The sequence below is a fragment of the Sceloporus undulatus genome, unplaced genomic scaffold, assembly GCF_019175285.1.
Source record: "Sceloporus undulatus isolate JIND9_A2432 ecotype Alabama unplaced genomic scaffold, SceUnd_v1.1 scaffold_13, whole genome shotgun sequence".
In the NCBI taxonomy this organism is placed as follows: Eukaryota; Metazoa; Chordata; class Lepidosauria; order Squamata; family Phrynosomatidae; genus Sceloporus; species Sceloporus undulatus.
Window position 1 is genome coordinate 6018419 of NW_024802935.1, and position 18155 is coordinate 6036573.

General features: G+C 37.4%; 1 protein-coding gene across 4 annotated transcripts in view; it reads left to right on the plus strand.

Moving 5' to 3' along the window:
• LOC121917254 (E3 ubiquitin-protein ligase CBL-B-like) overlaps window positions 1–18155 on the plus strand; it is a 93380-nt gene that overhangs the window by 42389 nt on the left and 32836 nt on the right. For 3 of the 4 annotated variants that reach the window (XM_042443035.1, XM_042443036.1, XM_042443037.1), the window contains 5 exons: window positions 5141–5287; window positions 12226–12382; window positions 14848–14969; window positions 16788–16925; window positions 17520–17607. In XM_042443035.1, the coding sequence (XP_042298969.1) occupies window positions 5141–5287; window positions 12226–12382; window positions 14848–14969; window positions 16788–16925; window positions 17520–17607 (652 nt within the window). Of the gene's footprint in view, window positions 1–4602; window positions 4625–5140; window positions 5288–12225; window positions 12383–14847; window positions 14970–16787; window positions 16926–17519; window positions 17608–18155 lie in introns of those variants that run through there. The other variant, XM_042443038.1, reaches the window with a different exon arrangement.

The window sequence follows — 18155 nt, forward strand, 5'->3', positions numbered from 1 at the left end:
TCACTTCTCCTTTTTTTGCTCTCCCAGCTCACTAACCTCACCTCACCGGCACAAACACTCTGGGAGAGCCATGTTTCGTGGTGAGACTTCCATTTATTTATTTATGGAGAAACATTGTAAAATTGAAAATGTTGTAAATTGAGACAGCACAAATTCAGACGCACCTGCATGTGATTCATTGATGCTGACTTGCTGAACTGCCCTGCCAATCAGCTTATATTATATCTTTACATTACATCTTGCACCTGATGAAGTAGGCAGTCTACAAAAGTTCATGCTACCAACTTCTTTCCCTCAATCTCAAAGGTGCTGTAAGGTCCCTTTGCATGCTTATATCATGTTTATGTGTGTGTAAAGGAGACAGAAAGTAGAGAGTGAGTTTTTGAGAGAGATAAGAGAATGGAGGAAGTGTTTTGTGTCAAATAAAGTGTGTTTTGTGAAGGGGGAGAACCTGCATGAAACTTGTTTTAGAAAGTCCTGAAATACAAAAGTAAGCAAACAAACAAAAAAACCTTACAGTGGTTGGCAGCGTTTTGCAGCACTGTCTAGACAACCTTTCTTCTTGAGGATATTAAAAACTGTGAATATCATTCAAATTGCTACACAACAGAGAGGAGGAAACTGTTGAAGAGGAGAATATGGGAAGAGAGATGAAGAAACCCTAGGTTATTGACAACTGGACTGTCTCTCTCTCTCTTCTTTTTTTTTCAGTACTGGGATATGGTCTGGAGCAAATCCTCCGTAAAGAGAAGATTATAATCTCTAGGCCTTTTTAGGTTTAGAAAACAGGGAAATACTAGAGGATATAAAAGAGATTTATAAAATTATACAAGGTATTGAGAAAGTGGATAGTGAATAGCATTCCTTCCTCTTAGAATAATAAAATCTGGGAGCCATCAATTGAACGAAACCAAATAGGTTCTTCTTCACGTAGCATGTATTTAACATTTAAAATTCAAAATCAGATGTGCTGATGGCTAACAACTTTGACAGCTTTAAAATTTGTGGTTGATGGGGTTATCAGTGATTTCTAGACATATTGCCATATGTTTCCTTCAGTTTCAGAGGGAACATGTGTTTGAGTACCAGTAGCTGTAAAAGAACAGTGAGAAAGGGCTGTTGCCAGCATATCCAGTTTATGAACTACTTGAAAGCATCTGGTTGTCCACTTTGGGAAACATGATGCAGGATGACATAAGTCTTTGGTCTGATCCAGCAAGGTTTTTATATTGCCCGGTACAGACGGGACTATTAGGTGTCCTCGTCACATGCTAAGGGTTGGCCAAGGGAGCCCTGCCCACACGTGCCTCAACCCTAGCATGTGAAGAGGGCATAACAATGCCACCATTGTTACGTGCAAGACGCCTAGCGTCCACACATCACAGTGCCATTATGACGTCACGAGTGCGCTATTGGCATACTGCAGCATCATAATTGCGCCGCAAGAAGAACCTGCTTTTTTGTGGGTTCTTTTTGCTCCACGGGGAAGTCCCACAATCTGGAGGCTGCGGATTCCCTGTGGAGCAAAACTAGGTGCCGGCAGACCGCCCTTGTTGGGCGGTCTGTACCGGGCCATTATCACCTGCAAGAGGGGTTGTTTTGGTTTTTGGCCACCATAAGTTTTCAAGAAATATCAGTTTTAATGCATTTTGTTGCACTTAATTTAATGCATTTAAATTTTATTTTTTTAAAATAAAGTTAACATGATAGAGCAGGGTTGTGACAGCAGAAACAGTAAATTAAAGGCTCCTTTTTTCATTTGGTTGAGAAATTAAAGGGTTCCTATTCCAATTGGTTGGACAAACGTATGAGATGTGCTAAACTAAGGTTTGTTTGGGGCTGGTAATTGAGGAGATTGACTTCTAGTCATTTGTATTTTGTAATCGACAAGATAATTGACCATGGAGGCCAACTGTATAGTGCTTTTAGCCACTGGACTTTGGAGGCAAACCATGTCACTAAAGGTCTGGTGTAGATCAGGATTTTATTTTCCTGAGCACCTTTTGGGGGGTGGGATTTGGAAAATGAGTACAGTTCAGAGATTGCATTTGGCTCACCCTTAAAGAGTAATAAAATTCCATTGTGCACCATGTTTCTTACTTTAAGTGAATAAGAAGACAGTTATTCAATAGTACAAAAATATTTTGGCTATTTCCAGAGGGATTTGAAACATTTCTGATTAAGAATTTTCCTGTCTTGATTCATGAACTGATCTTTGTAGAGACTTATTGCTGCCAATGTAGTGCATCAGTATCTAGCTAGAATGAGCACATTGTTCCTTTTCCATCTTCTCCAATCCAGACAAACAATATTTCAAAGGCTAGCAGTAGATCTGTGAACAAATGTTATTAATCAAGCTGACAACATCGGAAGTTGCCTTATACTAAATCACACCATTGGTCATTCTGTCCCAATATCATCAACTTTGACTGACAGTGACACTTTGACTGGCAGTGATGTTATTAACTGGCTCTGACCATGATTAGCTTCCAAAATCAGATGAGATTGCCTGTGTTGAGGGTGATGTAGTAGTGTGATTGTTCAAGATCATGTTTTAGGACAGCCTTCTCCAACTTGGCACTGTCCAAATGTGTTGCACTCTCTAGCCATCAACTTGATTGAAACATTTGCAGGTCAGGAAAGGGATGCAAAAACTACAAAAATAGCATAGTTGAACAGTGTGGTATATAGGAGGCAATGATGAAAATGAAACATTGCATTCTTTGTATATCCAATGATTTCTTTTAAAACTAGCAATCTAACAAATTAAACCATCAATTAACACTACATATTTAAGTCTGGCAATCCAGCATTAATGGCAATTAATTATTTTTCCTTATTTCACGCTGTCAGCACTACTAGATTTTTTAGCCTATTGCTCTAAGCTCTGCCATTTTTCTCATTGCTCACTGACACAACACTGACTTCCATTAAAATGTTCTCTTGACAAACAGCCTTGGTAATGTGTACCAAAATAACAACAACAACACCCAACCTAGTCTTGTTTCTCTTTAAATATTGCAACAGCTTCTCACAAGAATCAGTAGCGCACAGTTCATGAGGCATATGAAAAAGCAATATAGGCCCCTTACAGACAGGCCAAAAAAAAAAAGCAGCTGCTTCAGATCACTTTGGAGGTATGCTATTTAAATGATACGTGCGTCCTAAGAGTCCGGAAGCCGCATCAAAGCCACACTCCAGTCCTTAGTGCAGTCCTTATGTCATTTAAACAGCATACCTCCAAAGTGACTGAAGCAGCTTTATTTTGGCCTGTCTGTATGGGTCCGTAGTTTTGAAGCTACATTCCTATTCCGACTATTGTTTTGACAGAGTTCCAAGACTGATGTTGAATATTAATGGGAAAATTCCATGTTCTGTGCTGTATCACTTGCAGATGGTTTGTAGTCTCTCACTATCATTTGGGTGTTATGTGCTCAGTGCAGACTTCGGAGTGGGAAGTTATATATGCAGAAAATTGTGGGGTCCCCCCCCCCTCCTTAAATGCCTTAAAACGTGCAATTTGATGTGTGGCTTTACTCTTATCATACATCTTTGCTAGCTGCAGTGGGTGGGTGATTTCTCTTGGGAAAGATACTGAAAATTGTAATTTAGTGTGGTTTGAGGAGAGATATTAGAGATCTATTTTGTTAAGCTAGTTAAAGTAACTATTGAAATATAGGTATACATCAAAAGTAAGTCCTATCTTATCATTTTTACTTCTCTTTTGTATAATGCAAAAATTATAGCTGGCTGTTATTTGGATAAATTCTGGAATGGCATCAATTAAGAAAATAGTTAACATATTAATTTTCACCACAGAAAAAGTGGCATGCTATTAGGTAAAAACTGATACCCTTCATTTCATTTTTGTTTTCAAATGGAGCATATTTTAGGGTTCTAATTAGAAGATATGTGGAATTGACATGTGGCTTTTTTGGATTAAAAATATCAAAGGGCATAACTCAGGGTCTTGTGTGTAAAATGCATCAGTGTTGTATATACAAAACAGAAATTATCATTTTTAATACAGAAGTTCAGCATCAATGTTTCTTATTCCCCAAAGAATAAGGCGTGTAGGTGATCTTTTGTTATACAGTGGTACCCCGGGATACGAAAGCACCGCCTTACGAAATTTCCGGGATACGAAAAAATCCCATAGGAAAAAACTGTTCCGGGTTACGTTTTTTTTTTCCGGCTTACGAAAAAAAAATTTGGTGCTTTTCAGCGCTTTTTCGCACGAAACGCGGCTTTCCAGCGCTAGCGCCTATGGCTTTTTCGGGTTACGAAAAAAATCGGGTTACGAACGCCGCGGCGGAACGAATTAATTTCGTAACCCAAGGCACCACTGTATATCAAGTTGTTAATCAGTTTTGCAGAGTGATTATTTTTTTGACGGGTGAGAGGTTAGTTGAAGAAATTATGGGCCCCTTATTAATAGTGAATGCCAACAGTGAATACCATGTCATTTGAATGATGTATAGCCAGAATCTGACTAGAGTCTTTGTTGCTTTAATAGGTGGAATGTCATCCCATTTGCACCAATATTGGACTTATTTTAATACCAGTCAAACTTGGCTGGTCACTCAAGCATTTGACACTTAATTTCCAGTCTTTTGGATTCCAGGTTTTGTTTTAGTTTTCTTGAATTCATATTAAATTGTCTTAAATTGTTACAGCTGTAAATGCTTTTTGACCAAAGATAGGCTAAAATATTTAAGTATGTAAAATATAAAAAATAGTTTGACATTGTTTCAATTTAAGGTATTGATTATAGTTTATCCTGACATTTTTAAATACAGAGATGGATATAACTCAGTGGCATTCATCTTATTGCATATTCTTCTTTTTGGGTAATTAGTAATTTTTATACTGGTTATTCATGGTGTGAAGATAATATATGTTAAATACTTGATATATTGTGCATATATACAAAAATGCAAAAATGTCAAAGAAATGATAATGTTATTCACCAAAAATAACATTAAGCATTTTGTAACTGTGGAATCTTCATAAATATTAAAGCAGTTCTCAAATTTTTCATTTTCAGTTATTGGTTGTCCTTCATATGCAGATATAGAAGCAGGGCCTTTCTTGGTGCATTTTTATTTAGTTTTCCCCTCCTGTTTTGTTTTATTGATAGGCGAAACCTCACAAAACTTTCACTCATCTTCAGCCACATGCTTGCAGAAATCAAGGCAATCTTCCCTAATGGCCAGTTCCAAGGTGACAACTTTCGTATCACAAAAGCAGATGCTGCAGAATTTTGGAAAAAGTTCTTTGGAGAGAAGTAAGTACTAACAGCTATTTTATGCTCTCTGTCTGTATATATAGATTATAAAAGGAATTCTGGGTGTTGCTAATGATGATTTTCACCAGAATAACATTTTCCCCCATTGTAAAGATGCTTAAGAGATCTATCTGTGCTTTGAGACAAGGACATTGGTCTACTGTATACTGGAACCCTAGAGGGACACAAGTACATACTTTTGTTCAGTAGCACTTCCTAACTTTTTACCCTGTCCCAAAATAACCGACAGCATTGTTGAAGTCTTTGGGGAGTACAATTGGCCATGATACAGGGCAAGTGAATCACTTCCTAATTTCAAAAGAAAAAAAAATCTGGGTTTAAAACAGCCTAGGAGTACAAAATTACCAATTCCACTTTTGCACTTTTCCAATTTTTGGCTGATTTTGTGTAAAAATTACACAAACGTATTAAGGTCTACATGCAGGAGTAGCTGTGTTGGCCATTTAACAAATACAAACAAAAATCCATCAGTGATACCTTTATTGGTCAACCGAAATGCACAGTATACTTGTTGCAAACTTTCGAAGTTCCATGGGCTTCTTCATCAGGCCAGATGTTATAAACCAAACAAGATGAAACAACACAGTTGGAGATGTTAGACAGATGCCTGTGTGTTGTTTCAGTCCTTAGTAAATACTGTATGTTATGCTGGGGAGGATATCTTTTGCAGGCATTCAGTGAAAAAGGTGAAATGACCATGAACCTGATTTGTTAATCCATAAAATAGATTGCTTGTAGATTTAATTTTGAAATATGTATATGTGATGTAATTTAAAAAACAACAGCATACAACCCCCACCCCAAATAGTATGCTATTTGAGTGACAGGCTGGGACTTGGGAGTTCCAGGTTGTTCCAAGTCCTCTCAAAACCTTGAAACTCACTAGAAACCTTGGTCCACTCACTATCATTCAGTTATCATTCAACTTGATTCATTAATTGTCAGATAGTTGAGTCACTAACTGTGACCACAAGGATTCTTCCTGCCAATGCTCCAAGAAACATCCTTTGTCTCCTTGCTCCTGAGTCCTGACACTTGCCCCAGTTTCACCCTTAATATACTTTTTTATTAAAAGGATTGGAGATAGAGTTCCCAGTATCCTCCTCTGACTGGTGTGTTATCATTGGTAGCATGCTGTGTATTAGACTTTTATTATAAATTCATTTAGGGCCATTCGCTTCTTGAAACAAAGTAAACAATAACTTTATTTACAAGCAAGATCATATGGTTACAGGAGTACAGTGATTCAGTAGTTACAAGTCGTATGAATTCTGTTAAGGTTCCCTTGCCTGCATCCTAACCATCTATTCTCAAAACAGAAAGCGCTGAACTGTGCCTTAAACTGACACACTCAACCCTGATTTTGACTTGCTCTTCCCTGTTTATAGCCACTTCTTCAGCAGCCCCCACCTTTACAGCCAGCCTGAATCCTGATTGGCTGTTGGAGAAATCAACTCTGCCTAGTGACTCACCATACTGTTTGATCCAACACACACACAAAAGTTCTCCAGTGAAGGATTTTTGCTCCTTTGCTTGGTGAGGTCAGTGTAATTATCAAAAGTCTCATTGGCTGTATCTGCACTGCAGAAATAATGCAGTCTCACACCACATTAACTGCCATGGCTCAGTGCTATGGAATGTTGGGAATTGTAGTTTGTTGTAGTACCAGAGCTCTCTGACAGAGAAGGTTAGGTGTCTCACAAAACTACAATTCCTAGACTTCCATAGCACTGAACCATGGAGGTTAAAGTGTTATCAAACTGGATTATTTCTGCAATGTGGATGCACCTATTGTGGACAAAACAGACAGAGCTCCCTCTCTCCCGTTGTTAGCATCATCCAGCCAGGTTTCTGCAATGCAGGCCAGATCAGCATGTTCATCCAGAATCAAATGGTCTGTGGCTGTTGTCTTCCATTTACTGACCTGGCTTTCAGCAGCATCATTTTCAACATTGGTCTGTTTAAAAAAAAGCTGTACCAAGATATTTTAAATAGAGAGCAATCCGACAGCAAATAGAACCCTGTTACATTCTCCTTTATGATGTGGCTGCCAGCCAAGTCCATATCTCCCCCTTTCCTGTTTCCCTTTATCACTTTCCCTCTTGTGGAAACACATCCCTCTACCAACAGACAGAGACGTAGCCAAGGGGGGGTTCTTGGGGTCCGGACCCCCCCTTCCATTAGAAAAAAGAATGGTGTGTGCTGCTGCGCCGCCGTGCCCAAGCCCCATTATAATGGTGGCACTTAGTCTGGCCCCCCCCCCCCTTCCTAAAATCCTGGCTGCGTCCCTGCAACAGATAGCAACCCCAGAATTATTCAGCCATGCAAGGTGAATGTATCAAATAAACAGCAATATAGTATGTCCTGTTCCCCTTTCTCAGATAGGAGGACTAGCTATTGTTCTCATGTACCTTTAAGTGGCTTCCCCAAAGGGATAACCCTCAGTGATGTGCACCCCATTTGACAGTGACTTGGGTGACAAAAGACTTCTCTCTAGGAGACCCAATTTTCATTAACCACATCCAAGTACTTCAATTTCTGACTCACAATCCATAAGCATAGTGTGGCAAGGAGGCCCTTTCTTGCAGTTTTGAAGTTCCACTGGTGCTATAACAGGCAGTAGCAACTGCTTGATGGCACACTTTCTTTCCTTTCACTATTAAGATGTTCGTAGGGAACATTCTCTCTTTGCAAGTTGTATTTTTCTTTCACAGTGCCAAAGCTGTGACTGATACTATGGGCTCCGTAATTTAGCTATGACCCCTCCTTAGTATCTGTTATTGGTTCCCAAAAGCCAAAGGCAAAGGTGATATCCAGCACCATATTCAGAGTATTTTGTCCCTGATCTCATTCCCATCCAACAGTGCAGGAAAATATTATGGTCTCTGGTAACAAGTATGGCATCTATGATGCCTTCACCAGTCTTCAGCTGCTATACAAGAAGCAAACCTATTAACAGATGAGAAATGCTATTTTGTTTTCTTTTGTTTTATTAACATGTTCTACTGGGTAGAAACAAAGTTTCTAAAATGGATGTATAAACAGTAAATGAGGTATCTGGGGGTAACCGTGTTGGCCACATAGCAAATCCAGTAACATCCAAACAATGATATCTTCATTGGGACAACCAAAATGCACAATTACACATGCAAGTTTTCAAAGTCACACTGGCTTCTTCATCAGGCAAACAGGAAAAAGAAATTGAAGATGTTAGTCATAGGCCTGTATTTTCTGTTTCTGGTCTTAGCTGAGATGGTAGGGACCTTCTATCTGTGGCTACCTTGTCCAACAAAGTTAAAGCATTTTTTTCTAATATTGGTACTGACTAGCATGCTTTGCCTCTAAACTTTTCTTGATACAAAACACAAAGATTTCTTCAAACCTTTTCATTTAAAACCTTATAAATAAAAGTTCAAGTTAAAAAAGACCAGAAGTTAGTGATGTAAGTAGCAAATAAATTTTAAATGACTTGTGAGGAAAATACAGTCACATAGTAGATTATTTCCTACAGATGTAAAATGGTCATTCCTCAAGTTTCAATTTCCCCAGTCAGGTTTACAATATGTACAGGTAGCTGTATTGATTATGATTAGGGCTAACAAGGTTCCTGTTTCATGCAAGATCTAAAAATATGACTTGAATGTGGTTTAGGATTATAGGTTACATTCATTTTTTCATATTGTTTCAGATCAATTGCATGACAGATAAATAATAGTATTCCTCCCAGCATGAATTATCACTTCTCAGATTTATGATACAAAGCCAGGTTTTTTTTGGTGGCAGGGACATTTTCAGGAGGGAAGGCTGAAAGAGAGCAGTATGGAAAGAATCATTTAAGTATTTCTCTATTAATATGGTAGAGACTAACTAAGGTCCAAAACACACTGTAGAGATGATCCAGTTTGGGACTGCTTTAAATGCCCAGGCTCAGTGCTAGGGAATGTTGGGAATTGTTGTGGCAGCAGAGCTCTCTGACAGAGAAAGCTAAATATCACAAAACTATAGTTCCCAAAATTCCCTAGCATTGAGCCAGGGCAGTTAAATCGGTCTCAATCTGGTTTATTTCTACCATGTGTTTTGGACCTAAGAATTGAAATTAGTTTAATCAGAGCAGCAACTCTGTTCCTTAATGTAATCTTAAAATGCATCTTTCACAGTATTTGTGCTCTTCATTGTGGTTTCCTGTTTTTCATAAACAGAAGGTGCTACCTCTTCTAATGTGTCAGATTTCAGCCTACCACAACACTTGTGGATTTCTCAGTACATTCTTTCAATATTATGTAGAATGCTATTTCCCCAAGACTTGTGTGTTTGTGTGTATGTAGTAGTGAGCTAATCACAATTTTGGCTATTTGCAACAGACACAGAATCAAAATTCAGAATTGATTAAACGTACACTAATCTTTCAGCCTAAACTTTGGGCAATGTTTTAAAGGTAGTTACAGTTTTATGTGGTATGTTGTAGAAAGAGGTAGATTTGAAAAAATAAAACACATTTCTTGTTAAGAAGACAGATTTATTTGAAGACAATTTTACAAGAGTTGCTAATAATAGCTGTTCAGATTTTAACCCTTTTGAAAATAATTCCAGGGTTAATTATTCCAGGGCTATTTATTTTTATTACCTGTTAATTATGACAAGTATTTTGATATGACCCTTCGACCATATTCCCTTACAAAAAAATACAGTATTCCAGCTGAGTGTGAGCTCCTGTGAACAGCTCCTGCGTGCCTGGAGGGTTGTTCATATTGTTGGAGATGGTTTTCATAGGTCTTGATCACAAAAATATTATGAATCTTTCCTCAGAGGAGATCCATTATATTTAGCTATGCTCTTGTATAGTTATTTTAAATTTCCATTGGGTTAAAGGCACAAACCCTATTCAGGTTTTCAGAAGTGGCTTACATTGATGTATGGAGATATCCAGAACCAGAACTTTAGTTTTTCTGGGCTCTGACTTCTGTGGAGACCCAGAATTCATAAAATATGCTCTCCTCTTAAGCATTAAACGAAGAGTGGGAAGGGGAGAAAAATGGCAGCCCCTTTAAAACAGCTGGTTTTTATTTTAGCATGAACTTTTGTGGACATAAACCCACTTTTTGGATATAGTACTGACTGGTATTAAGACCTCAGGTATAAAGCATATTTATACAGTGGTAGAAGTGGGAAAGAATGTAATATTATCCAGAAAGATTCAAATCATGTCCCTTGCCCTAAATGACTGGCAAGGATATTTAGTGTTGATATGTTAATACAATAAATCTGTTCAAATAATATGGAACTTGGTCATCTGCTTTTTTCCCCAATTTGCCATAGGGACAGGTGGAACTGAACCCCACAGATGGGAAGGGTCCATTGTACAGTTGTCCCTCTGTATCCACTGATTCACAGCTTGAAAATATTAAAAAATAAATAAATTCCGATAAACAAACCTTGATTTTGCCATTTAATATAAGGGAAACTATTTTACTATGCCTTTTTATTTAATGGGACAGGCATCCACTAATTTTGGTATCCACAGAGCATTTTAGAACCAAACCCCAAGGGCCCTCTGCATATGTAGTCTTTGTTAATACCTCTGATAATGGACTGGAATTTGTGAATATAATTCAATGCAGCTGTTTCTCTTTCCTGTCTTCCTTTACAATTTCCTTATTCAAGGAAACTGCAACCTGTCAATACTTTGCTGTATGTACAAGAAGGTTGAAAAGTTCTACAACTGGTTTTGGGGTATTGCTATTTCTAATGTCAAATCTGTGTCCATTAATTTTCTTGCATAGAGACTGTCTTGTGTGTCCAGTATAGAGTGTAGAGGACTATTGTAAGCACAGAAACATTTCAACTGAGAGAAATGTGTAATTTACATAGTTTTTTACCATCACCCCAAAGTGAATAGATTTTGGTTTCTACTCACAAAAGAAATCTGTTTAATCTAGGGCAAGGGAGGAGGAGACTTTGAAGTTCTTTTTAATCAGATCAAGGACAAGAAGAAGCTTCTTATGTACCCTGAAGTGAAACCTCCCAAACTCTTTCTTAGTCACTCATGGCCTTTTAGGGAGGCATTGAATTGGAGGGATTATAGGACCTCCTGTGTTCAGTAACAGGATGACAGTAATGTGTCAATATGGGAGAGAGTTCAAAGGTTTCAATGCTTTATATTTGAATATCTTTGCCTTGCCCAGTTTCCTTTAGTGAGCACTTAGTATATTGTTATTAAAGATACAGAGCAAGGGATCCACTGCACAGATATCATCCTCCATTACCTGAAAATGGAATATTCAGACAGACCATGCTACTATGTTCACCTTCTGCACTGGTTGGAAATATTTTCTGTCTCATTGAGTATTTCTTCTTGCTACATGGGATTCTCATCTGATAGATAAAATATATCTATAATGCATTCTGGTGAACTCTAACATTCACTGTTAGTATTTCTTACTGTTTAATCCAGTGGTTCTGACACAGTTGAAATTATTCCCCTCCCTTTGGGCTTCTTTCACTGTGGCACACTCTGAAAATGGAAATGGGAAACTATTCTGGTTAGCATGAAGAAAATCTAAAATGCCTGAAAACCAGAAGTAAATGAACAGAATGCAAAACAAAATGTCTCCAGAAGCAAAATCAGTTCAGAAATCATAAATGAAAATATATTTTAATTTTTAAAAAGGTAATAACCCCTTTCCCTACGTATAAAATAAATTTAAAAGCAGTTGACACCAATTTCCCACATTGATCATAAATGAGAATGTTGAATTCCAGATGATTTTTGATCTGTGTTTATCATGTTCCCTTTAGTAAAAATATGGTTCTTTAAGAGGTCCAATCAATACAGAAATGTCAATAGAAATCTACAGCATCATGAAAAATAAAATTGTGATTCAAACAATCCAAACCTATATTTTGCTTTCTTAATATAGAACCATAGTGCCTTGGAAGGTATTCCGACAGTGTCTGCATGAAGTACATCAGATAAGTTCTGGATTAGAAGCAATGGCTTTGAAATCTACCATTGATTTAACTTGCAATGACTACATTTCAATTTTTGAATTTGATATCTTCACAAGATTATTTCAGGTAACATATTCAAATTAATATACTATTGAATTTTGTTTTTCTGTATTGCTTTACAGCCAAGTGTATTTCATTTGAATCATATAAAAATTCTTCAGAGACATAACATATAATAGATAATATAATAGAATTATCAAGTCTGGAGAGACTCAAAAGGTAATCTAATCAAATATTTAGTAAAGTGGAAAATCCATAGGTAAAATGTCCCTGATAAATTTTTAAAACATGTGGCAGAGGTCTGTAAAATTTTGTGTACACATTATTTTTAAAGTTAGTTTGATGTAACTGACTGAGATGCCAGTCCTCCTCAGGAATGGTTGCTGTATCTCACTGTAAAGCTTTTATTTTCATGTGCAGTTAATAGTCTTGGTGAAAACAAAGGACCTTTGCCTCATTTTGTTAAAAAAAATCTCAGGAGGACCATAAGGTGTATTCATGTTGTCAGATCAGGAATAAAAGCTGAGGCTCTCTAAGAGTGAATGGTATTTGTCTTCACACTTTATTATTATATTCCATTTCATCTTGCACTTAGAGACAGTATATTCATAATTTGTTTTATACATTTCAGAATAAATAGCACAAGGGAGAAACGGGTACAAGAATATTCTCTTTTTAAGTTTGAGGGCAGGCTGCAGATAGACATATTAAATATCTGGTTAAGAGAGTTTGAAATAGGGCCTGCTTATTATTCTTGAATTTTTATACCTATAGAAAATAATCATAGCATATTTAGGCACATGCATGACTGCTGTGATCACTTACTTACCTCTACGTATAGTTAGATCTCATAGTCAGTAGGGATGTTATGTGTAAAGGGTGAAAATTTAAGAGTTTTGTTTAAATGTACAGTAGATTAAAACATTAAGATTGACTGTTGTCTTCCGGGGTCTTGATGGGTATCCTTCTCACATTCACCCCTCCATTTTATGACTTTCTTAGTACAGGGATTGTTCATGGGCATAATTTAATGACATAGAAGTTTATCACACTAGGAAGATCCCATTGAAAAATGGGATTTAAACTAGATTCAATTTAAAAACAAAAACAAAAAACCGCAAATGCAGGAAGTTTATCACACTGGATGACCCTCAAAGTGAAAGTGAAATAACGCAAAGGTAACTGAATGCAAAGCAGAGGGAACTGTCAGCTTTTTACTTTCTGGAAGTTCCGAAAGTAAAAAGCTGCCAGTTTTCTCTGCTTTGCATTCAGTTTAACTTTGCAGTATTTCACTTTAACTGTGACGTCATCTGATAAACTTCCCGCATTTGTAGGGTTTTTTCCCCCTTTAAATCTCTAAATCCCACTTTTCTTCAGGATCTCCCTAGTATGATAAATTCCATAGCCATGTTAGGTCCAAAATGAACTGCAGAAATAATCCAGTTTAAGACCGCTTTAACTGTCCTTGTTCAATGCTAGGGAATTCTTGGAACTACAGTTTTGTGAGACATTTAGCCTTCTGTGTCAGAGAGCTCTGGTGCCACAATAAATTACAATTCCCAGAATTCCATAGTATTGAGCTAAAGCAGTTACATGGTCACAAACTGGATTATTTCTACAGTGTGTTTTGGACCTTAGTCTGGAAAATCACTATGCAAAGGGATTTTGTAGCACCTTTGACACTAACTGAAAGAGATAGGTTGGTACTATGAACTTTCGTAGACTTAAGTCTACTTCCTCAGATGCATGGGGGCATAATTTATTCATGGACAGCTTTATACTAATAGTGTATATTTTAAAAATAGCTCTATTATATGTTGCAGTTGGAGCCAGTTTGGCATGTGATAGGCTGGAGTATTGGATCTGGAGCATAAAAACCTCATTTTAAAATCTTACTCCACCATGAAACTTGATAGATGACAATAAACCACTCACTGTTCATCAGTCTACAGATAATATTCCTGACAAATGGTTTATTAAGCCAGGACTGAGTATTATACTAACCTTTCCTTCGCTACACATCACCTTTGTGGGTTTAAATCACATTCCCTGTTACGATTTTTTTTTTAAATGAATGTATGGCTTAAATTAACTATAATAGAAGTGCTGGTGAGCCAGTGTGGTGTAGCTTAAGCATTGAACTACAATTCTGGAGACCAGGATTCAAATTCCCCACTCAGCCAAGAAAACCCACTGGGTGACCTTGAACAAGTCACACTCTTTCACCCTCAAAAGAAGGGAAAGTCAAACCCCCTCTGAACAAATATTGTCAAGAAAACCTCATGATAGGTTTGCTTTAGGGTCAGAAATTATTTGAAGGCACACAACAACAACAAAGAAGACTGGTGATAGTGGAATTGGGTAGGAATCTGCAGGCACAGTGCTCATCCCTGGTTTACTAATCCATATTAAGGCAGGATCATTGCACCAAACTAACCTTGCATTTCAGCCTAAAGAGTGCAGGTATATGACTGTGTCTTCAGAGGAGGGCTGAGGCAAATACTATACTATTTTCCCCACTTTCTGTTTAGCCTTGGAGTTCAATATTGAGAAACTGGAACTTCTTAGCTGTGACACATCCTGGATATATGGCATTTCTGACTTATGATGAAGTTAAAGCACGATTACAGAAATACAGCACTAAACCCGGAAGGTAATATGTTTTAACTGAAATATTATTAGAAACACACCATTTGGCCTGAGTATTCATTTTACTATAATGTGAACATTAACCATAGTTGAGGCATTGAAGAACCAAATTCTTGTGTTGCATTTATTTATTTATTTTGATAGCTTGACTCAAAATGCTTTTTTCCAAAAAATCTGATGCACTTAAGAAAATTAGTAAAGTTTAATGAATATGGACTTCGGTGAGTTGTTGAGCCTTATAGATTTGTTGCTCCCAGATTTTTAAGCTTTCCTGCAAAACCACAAACTGCTTTTTAAAAAGATCACATTTTTAATAGGAACTATGCGCCCCATAAGTACAAGTACAAGTATAAAAGCACATTTTACTTCATTGATGTGCTTTTAACTTATTTCTGTGTTCTTGTTTGTTTGTTTTTATATAGCCTATCTCTGCGTTTTCAGAGCACCACCAATTCATTTTCTTCACTTCATGCTATTGACCCCAGAACAAAATAAACTCTGTAGATGTCTTGTTTGGAATATACCCTAAATAAATTCTGTAAAAGATCTGCATTCTGTCTTTTGTTCTTAAAAAAATTCTTAATGTTGACCTTATACTGACTTAGTTCAAATACAGTGTTAAGCCATGGTTTGTTTAGCTGTACAACTAAGACTGTTCTAATGGGGCTATATCCAAGTTTAATTCCAACTAGAGAATACTCATTGAAATCTGTAGGATGTATGTGGGTGGTAAGATGTCTCATTCATATTTTAAGGTCTGTTTTTGTGATTATCACCTATCCAAGTAACCTGTGCACATCCTTGAGCTGTACAGATTGAAAAGTATACATTATGACTGGATAATCTGGAGCAAAAGTTCCACATACTGTGTCTGTATCAACATTAATGTCCAAGTCATCATGGATCTCAGCAATTTTATGTGCAAAGTACAGTTGGCACTCCACATTTGTATGGGTCAGGGGTGCAGGATCCCTCCAAAAGTGGAAAGCGCACGAATAGAGTTGCAGTGGGCAACCTTCTGCTTCAGGCTCCTGTGTGAGTATGCTCAGAACAACCTCAGACATTGAGAGGAAGGAGCACCAGCCATCATTGCCGCTGCCACCAACCACCTTTTGAAGCTGAAGGCTGCTGTATGAATGTCCACAGAACAGCTTTGGGAGGGGGGAGCACCAGCTTTTGCTGCCGATCCCGCCAATCTCATTCCGAAGACTTGAAGCTGCTGTGCAAATATGCTTGAGACAAGTTCAGTCTTTGGAAGGGAGGAATGGCAGCGATCGCTGGTGCTTCCCCTCCAAATACTGAGGCTGTTCTGTGCACATCCATATAGCACCTCAGATGTCAGGAGAGGGTTGGTAGCAGTGGTGACACCAGTGTTTGAGGTTGTTCTGTGCACAGAAACTTCAGGCTTTGGGAAGTGGTTGGTGGCAGCAGCAACTGTCCCTGGTGCTCCCCCTCCTGAAGCCAAAAGCTGTTGTATGAATGTCCACAAGGCAGCCTCAGGCTTTGGGGAGCAGCGAGTGTAGTTGGGCTGTGAATAATCAAATTTATGGATGAATAAACTCATTAATAATCGAATCTGTGGATGTCAAACCAAGCAAATGTGGAGGGCTGATTGTACTGCACAAATGGTTATTAATAAACTATTGTATGGTCTGATTTATCTTCTTACGGACAAGAGTAGAAAGACATGTGACCACCTTGGTTATGGAAGTCATAATCTAAAAACATGTGGAAGGCCACAGTTGCCCAGCCCTGGTCCAGATACATCCCTTAATGTCTCCTTTTCCTTCATTAAGTATAGTTTTGTGTCTTTGGTTTACAGCTACATTTTCAGGTTAAGTTGCACTCGACTAGGGCAATGGGCCATTGGATATGTCACTGGCGATGGAAATATTTTACAGACTATACCTCACAATAAGCCTTTATTTCAAGCTCTGATTGATGGCAGCCGGGAAGGATTGTGAGTAAAATGTTTATTACTTCACATGTAGGAAAACTGACTATGATGCATGGAGTGCAATTAAGGGTAGGGGTTGATCTAGTTATAATTCTTCAAGTAAGAGTATAAAGCAGGAAAACAATGAGTATTTTTTGTGCCCTAAATTTAGGTGAGGTAGAATTTAGGTTCAGCCAGTAGTGAAGTGGAAATAGAGTTGGAAAGTGGGATTCAATTGGTAGTAGCTAAATAATAATAATAATAATAATAATAATAATAATAATAATAATAATAATATTCTGCTTAATCTCAGGGAAACCAAGCAGATTACAGCAGTAAAATAACATGCAATTAAAATATGGAATAAATACTGCTCTTGGAATGATGAGCAGAACTGTAATAAATGATCAGAAGTGAAACATTTGGAACTGTCTTTTCACCTTACCTTAGTAGCATGTAGGGAAAATGTTTCATGAGACAGAGTCATCTAAAAATCACTAGCTTTTTGTTTCCAAAAGGTGTTAACAGTTCGATCATATCGTGAATACTGAAATGCACACATTGACTCTAGTTACAAATTGTGAGAATTAAAACAACCAATGTTTATTTGTAATCCAGCTATCTCTACCCAGATGGACGGAGTTATAATCCTGATTTGACAGGACTATGTGAACCCACCCCACATGATCACATAAAGGTTACACAGGTATGTTGCATATTATCATTTGGAATAAAATCATTAACCAGTAAAAACATAAATAATGTGTTTAAATCCAAAATTTTCAAGAAGATACTCATAAAATCTACGTGCTTTTCAAATGTATTCAGAACTCTTTGCATATCAAAGGAATAGGCCATCATCCAGGTTGGTGAAAAAGAATGGGAGAAAAAGGTCTTTTAGAAGGATGCTCTGAAAAAGTATTTAGTACATTAAATATCTCTATTCGGTAAGGCTCTGATTGAGCGAACATGCTAATAATTTTTCATACAAGCCATCATGAATAATTAAACTCTTATTTAACTTTCTAGCTGTTTCAGTTTGTTTTATTTCAAAACTTGAAAATAATACCTGGATGCTTGGAACAATGTTAACATTTTATTTGACTTTTAACAATGTAATGTAGTACTAATTCTGTGACAACTTTTATCAAAGTGAATGACGGTTCTAGGATTTTCTTTAGTAATCTTGTGTGATAAGACTTGGGGTGATCTTCTGTCCCTGTACAAACCATTGGTGGTTTTGGCAACTTGATT